Source organism: Polistes canadensis, unplaced genomic scaffold (genome assembly GCF_001313835.1).
Source record: "Polistes canadensis isolate GaletaPanama2010 unplaced genomic scaffold, ASM131383v1 scaffold_152, whole genome shotgun sequence".
NCBI classification, from domain to species: Eukaryota; Metazoa; Arthropoda; class Insecta; order Hymenoptera; family Vespidae; genus Polistes; species Polistes canadensis.
In genome coordinates this window covers 21,985-28,947 of record NW_014569699.1, presented here as the reverse complement: position 1 = coordinate 28,947, position 6,963 = coordinate 21,985, and the positions used below count along the sequence as shown (strand labels likewise).

The window sequence follows — 6,963 nt, the reverse complement described above, 5'->3', positions numbered from 1 at the left end:
TTTAATCTCTTTCAAAAATTAATAAGAAATAATCGATAATGAAGTATAAATCTAAAAAAAAAAAACAAAAAAAATAAAATATAAAATTCTACGATATACAACAAATTCGCCATATTTTCCATTATATTTTTCCCAAAAAAGTGATATATATATATAACATACGTTAGAAAAGATAGAAGAAAAAATAATAAAGATACGAACTGCTGGCATATATATATATATATAAGAAATATGTAAAAAGTTTCAACACAATAACAAGAAAATTTAATTGCAAGGGAAACAGTGGGCGCGTGGCCAACCTCTTGTAAGACAACAATCAACAAGAACAAAATATCACACGCGAATTCATGTATACAAAAAAAAATATTCACGTTCGTTTGTTCAATCATTTTTTTTATCCTAAACTATTATTAATAATATTAATATTAATACTAATAATAATAATAATAATAATATGATATACTGATAATTACGAACTTGATAAAAAAAAAAGATCTGGAAAAGGAAGGAAAAAAAAAAGGGAAAAAAAAGAAAAATAGGAACAAACAAAAACAATGCGATCGTTTGTTTATTTCCTTACCCCTCCACCCTTTCCCCCGCATCGCGATCAATTTTATTTGTAATTTTTATTATTATTATTGTTGTTATTATTATTATTATTATTATTATTATTATTTTTCTTTTTTTCTTTCTTTCCTTTTTTTTTTCAGCACACGAAAAAAATTGAAAATCCGATGATTATTACGATGGGTGACTTCGATGAAGAAAAATTGATTAACGAAGAATGAAAGTTTGAAGAAGAAGAAAGAAAGAAAAGAAAGAAAAAGAAACAAAACTGCAAGATATTTCGAATAATTTCCAATTATCATTTATTAATCTGCCATTTTTTTTTCTTGTTTCTCGTCCTGTTTTTTTTTGTTCTCTCTGTTTTTCTGTTCACAGATATAATATCATGAAATTCTAGAGGAGCTAGGATTATTGGGAAAAAAACCGTGATGATATTATATTATATTTGATGGTACCGCATGCGGTAAGGAAGAATACAAAGGATAGGATGCAGTCATTGATCAGTCAGTATCGTATACAAAAAAAATCCCTGTAAATCGAATTATTTTCTACCATGGATGGTTGTGCATGTGGCTCTTGCTGTTGTAAAAATTAATAAAAAAAAAAAAAAAAAAAAAAAATAAAAGATAAGCTCTTGCGTTTAAATCTAACTTATAAATCTAACTCTCATTGTATTGTACATTATAAACAAAAAACGCAACTCTCTCTACCACGTTTAAAATATTTTATTTAATATTTAATTTATATTATATAAAAAAAAAATACACACGCGAACACAAGAAAATGTTTCAAGAAGAATTGTAGAACTGTATACAAAGAAAGAAAATTCACGCACACACACACATTCACATTCGAAGAAAGAAAGAGATAAAAAAAAAAAGTATAAGTACAAGAGTAAATAAGATTTCTTTTTATTCGAAAAAATAAAAAAAGAAAAAAAGGGTATAAAAGAATAGAATTCGAGACAAAAGGACACGAAAATTATGCACCTATCGACGAATAATAATAATTAATCAGTTGTTTCTCTCGTCCAGAAATAAAATTCTCAATAAGAAGGTATCAAATGGGAATTTGGACATAAAAAAAAAGAAGTAGTACTTAATTTTATTAAGTTGGACGTTTCATCCCTTTATTGGGACTTCTTCAGCAACTTAATCTTTACAGTTCAAAAATTTGTATTATTAAACATTGTGTTTCGAATATTATAATAAAAATAAAAATGTATGTCTACTTAAAGAAAAAAGACGCTTAACTGTAAATATTCAGTTGCTGAAGAAGTCCCCAATAAAGGGAAGAAACGTCCAACTTAATAAAATTAAGTTCTACTTCTTTTTTTTTGATGTCCAAATTCTCTTTGATACCTTCTTATTAATAATTATTAATTTCGAATGAAATCTAGCGAGCAGTTATTACCACCATTACACTACGTTATTTTGTCCTATTCTTTTTTTTGCTTATGTTTTTCAGTTACCTCGGAAAAAATTTGGGTCTGCGTGCAGTGTGGGAAACGTTATCTATGGCGAGGTTCCTTGAAGAATCACATACGAGTCGAATGCGGCAAAGAACCAACCTTCAAGTGTCCAATTTGTGGAAGAAAATTCAAACACAAACATCGTTGGCAGTCTCACGTTAAATGCATGCACCGCATCGAATTGTAAAATATGATATAAAACGTACTAAGAGACTTTTCTAAAACTATTTCATATTGAAATTATTTATTTTTTACTAATATTAATATATATTTATAATATACGCGAATAATTTTCGTTAAAATTTGCTTTTTACACAATTTGCTTTACAATATTATTATTTTGACAATACGATATTCGTATTTCATTCTCTTTCATTCTTTTTTTTGTTTTATTTTTTAATTTGTCTTAATCAAAATGATTTAATTAATTTAATAAAATAAATAAATATGGAACTGAAGGGAGAAAACAATAAAAATAAAAATAAAAAATAAAAGAAATATTAAAAAATGCCAATCGAATTGTTCTTCCACTTTTATTATTATCATTATTATCGTCATCATCATCTAGTTATATTAATGTTATACGATCTTTTTTCTTTTTTCGTTCTTTCTTTCTTTGTGTGTGTGTGTTTTTTTTTATCTTCTTCTTCTTGTTCCCCCTTACAAGAATAAAATAACGATCGAAGGACGTTTCATTTTCAGCCCTGAAAAAGTGGAAACATTCGAAGTGCAGCAAACGAATACGCGTGGAAAAAATCCTTGAAAAAACGTGTAATGCAAGTGGAGAATGCAGAACGAACGAAAAGAAAATTCAACCACCAAACAACAACTGGCAACAATAACACGCAAGGCACACGCATTACGTCAATATATTTAAAAATTAATCATTATTTCTTACGATTCCTTGCCATTTTGTATATCATTAAATAATGCATTCTAACGCATTAATAATAATAATAATAATAATAATAATAATAATAATAATATATCAAAGAGTTGTGTAAATAAAATCATAGTTGCATTCGCATTTAATTATTACGATATTCGTATCGAGTGATAATTTTTCTGATTTTTTTGTTTTGTTAATTTTATTAGTTATTTAATATTCACAGAGGTGTTCGTACAACCGATCAATAATGGGAATTATTGAATAAACGTGTACAAATATATGTTGCCGTAACTGAAATCGTATTTGCAACATTATCTAGTTAATTTAGTAATAAATAGTATAGTTATCTAGTAATAAATAAAAACAAATTAAATATATTTGATTAATTGTTTATTATTGTATATATCTCGTTCGTTCATTAAAAATGTCGATATTATTTATTTGACGAACCAAAAAAGTAAGAAGAAGAAGAAGAAGAAGAATTGGAAAGAAAAACAAAAAGAGAAAGTAGGTTCTAAAGGGCTTGAACAAAAGGACTCACTAGAGAAGAAACTTAAAATAGCAAGGGCGTTAGTTTGTTTAGAGCTCGCTAGGTGAAAAATGTCATAAATTGTTCATTCAGGAGAAACTTATGTCGGTATAAGACATTCCAATACACCATGAATAAATCAAATTCCTTTAGTTTTTATATACAAATTGTTAACCCTCTTACGTGTAATAAAGTTTACGAGTTTTACATTCGAATAATAGTGATCTAAAATAACGAAAAAAAAACAAGAAGAAAGTTACCCTGCAAGTGTAAAAAGTGTAAAAAGTGTAAAAAGTGTAAATAGTGAAAATTGCTTAACGAATGATGTTTTAGCATGAATTTTGAAATACTGCACAGTACCCATTTAATGGTTAAGTGATCAAATATGCAAACAAAATAGTTTCTGAAGAAAAATGAAAAAGACGAAATAATACCACCAATGGACCCAAAAAAAGTGAAAGATGCTACATTGAAAGTGAACCAAGTAAGAAACATCTAATTTCATCTATCTGTTCATCTTATAGACAAATTACCAACGATATTACACTACTACACGCTTGCAAACCACCCACCCTATAACCTGATTATTTGTTTTATTAGAACATGAAAATCATCAATCACTGAAATACAATGTGGTGTGTTATCCTACTTCTGCTAACCTTTTGTCAACAACGTGAAAATGATCAATCTCAAAAAAAGACATGTTTTTATCAAGATCCCGTGTTACAGAGAGATGTAAGTTATATAATAGTATGATAATAATAATTATTATTAAGGACAATAATGAAAGTATATAATCATTGATAACGTGGACTACGTTTTCTGGAAAAAAGAAAAGAAGTGGGGTCGTAATAGGGGAAAAAGTAACTAGCATAAATGGTCGAGAAAGGAAAGGGTTTTTGAATTCATGTTCGCAAAGGGTAAAGGGATAAAGGATAACGGACAAACCGTAAGATAATACACACACACGTTTACATAATGAGATACAATAGAATCATATATATCGATTCAAATATACTGAACTAAATAACTGAATCCCAAAAAATTGGTAAAGTTGGTAAAGCAGGTAACGGAAATGGTGAAAAAAGGTGGGTTTGGTAGACTTGTAATGCATTCTCGTCCAATGAAAACTCGAAAATTATAACCAACGTTGAGCATGCGAGAATTTGTAGGAGAAGTTGAGGAAGAATATTGAAAAGTGATAGAAATTAATAGGACTTCCCTCGATTCAAGATGAAGGGCATTAGGATAGCAAGGGAACTGGTTTAGGGCAAAGATTTTTAAATGGTAACGAATTTTTCAGCCCGTTTCGTGGAAGAAACTCTCAAAACGCAGGTAGTAGTATAAAAGAAGTTGATGCTGCAAAGGTGAAATTTCTATCGAAACGAATTCTTTTTCAATCCCTGTGTGCCCTTTTTTTTTATCCTCTCTCTCTATGTTTATTAAAAATAAAATAATTATCTCCTACAAATGTTTCCTAATAAATCCTATACGAAAAGTATGTTTAATAATAAATCAATAATATAATTAATAAATAAATAAATTAATTAATTATCTCCTGTGTACACATGTTTCTTCCTAAAAAATCCTAGTCGAAAAGCGCATGTTTTGTAATATAAATAAATAAAATAAATAAATTATTAATCTCCTAGGAATATTATATATATATATTTCGTACGTTCTGTTTATTAAAATTGTTAATAAAATTTTGATTCTACCAATGGATGTTACGTGATCCCATATAAAACATTTTATTTTTCAGCCGACACTAAGTATTATTATTGATAAAAATTATTTTTCATCGATTCTATTGTCCATTATAGTGATACAACAGTTTCATTGTTCAGTGTTTTTTCTTTGCCTATCTACTCTTTCACCATCTCACCACCCCTCTCTATTCATGTGCTTTTGTTTAAAATGAAACTTTTAAAACAAATGTATATTGCATTAACCATTTAAACGAAAACACAGATAAATAAAAAGAACAGGGAGATCGATAAAAATGAATAAGCAAAATTAAACATAAAAATAATAATTATTATTATTATTATTATTATTGTTATTACGTACGAACTGATATTTGTTATTTTCTTTTCTGTTTGACAGTGCCGCTGTTGCTGCAGATGACAAGGAAAATAAATCTATCGAGTGGCTTCTATAAATGTGTTTATTGCTCGAATAATTATCAATTGAAGTCATCGTTGAAAAGACACCTAAGACTGGGCTGCAGATATGAATCGAAACAGTCAATTAGTAAGAACAATCAATTTCATTTACACATTCATTAATAATCCCTTTAGAATGTTAATCAAAATCTGTGTATTATTACATTTTTATAATACAACAAAAGATTTTGTGTAATACAACAGAATGTATACTACAAAATCTTAAATGAGACAAAATAATAATAATAGGGATGATGAGAAAGAGGAGGAAGAGGGGTATGGGGGTAGGGTTGTAAGAATTCATCAAAAATGAATAAATAATACAAATATAAATGATATACAATTCTTGATATTTCAGCATTCGTAAGTATCCTATAAGAGTAATACAAAAAAATGAGATAAAGTTTTATATCTCGTAATCGTTAACATTAATTAATTATTAACAATAAATCTGTTTCTGCAACTAAAACGTCTAAACAATTGCCCTCTTATCATTGTAAAATTCAATATTAAGACCTATCTTAAAAAACAATATTAACATTAATGATTCTATATTAAATTATTCTATTCTATTGTGATATAATGAAAACTTATATAACTTTTCCCTTTGATCGTAAATAATAAATCCTGCAAGTTGTGGTGATTGTTGTGTGACGTGGATAAAAATTAAATTAAATTAAATTAAATTATATTAAATTAAAAACAAATATTTAACATAATATATTACATGCAAAAAAAAACGAACGAACAATCGAAATAACAATTGTTTCTCCTTTTTCTTTTTGAAAAAAAAAAGAAATATTCTAATCCTTTTTTTGTTTGTAAATTTCAGATTCGAGTAACATTGGTAACAGAAGAAAAAATAAAGGTACGAAAGTTAATTCGTCAGGGATGAGAATCGACCTGATAACCTATCCCGATTGCGGTAAAAATTATACAAAGAAGAAATATATAAAACGACATCAAATCGAGTGCCAAAAACAACGCGTCTACGGTTGTCCCATTTGTAGGAAAAGATTCAAAAGGAGATACCATTTGTCTAGGCACATTAACAAAACTCAATGCACAAATTATTACAACTAAGAGATTTCATTTTTTTTTTTCTTCTTTTCCCCTACTCTCTTAGTTTGTTTATTTTTTTTCGTTTTTTTTCCCCCCTTGTTATTCGTTCGAGATGCGAAATTTATTTCTTCATTCTTTACTTTATTTTCCATTTTATTTCTCAGGGTTCTTTTTTGTTTTCTTTTTAATTTATTTTTTATAGGATACTTCTATATATTATTATTATTATTATTATTTTCACAAAACAATTTTATTTTCTACAATATTTTTGATTCAACAT

General features: G+C 27.3%; 2 protein-coding genes across 5 annotated transcripts in view; both read left to right on the top strand.

The window, feature by feature from the left end:
- LOC106788730 (longitudinals lacking protein, isoforms A/B/D/L-like) overlaps positions 1-6,963 on the top strand; it is a 267,171-nt gene that overhangs the window by 244,806 nt on the left and 15,402 nt on the right. The gene's annotated exons all lie outside the window — the stretch shown is intronic.
- The window catches only part of LOC106788733 (zinc finger protein 567-like), a 5,712-nt gene continuing 2,519 nt past the window's right edge, over positions 3,771-6,963 (top strand). The window contains exons 1-3 of the mRNA XM_014752271.1: positions 3,771-4,191; positions 5,563-5,709; positions 6,454-6,489. Coding sequence (XP_014607757.1) covers positions 4,158-4,191; positions 5,563-5,709; positions 6,454-6,489 — 217 coding nt within the window. The 5' untranslated portion in view covers positions 3,771-4,157. The remainder of the gene's footprint in view (positions 4,192-5,562; positions 5,710-6,453; positions 6,490-6,963) is intronic.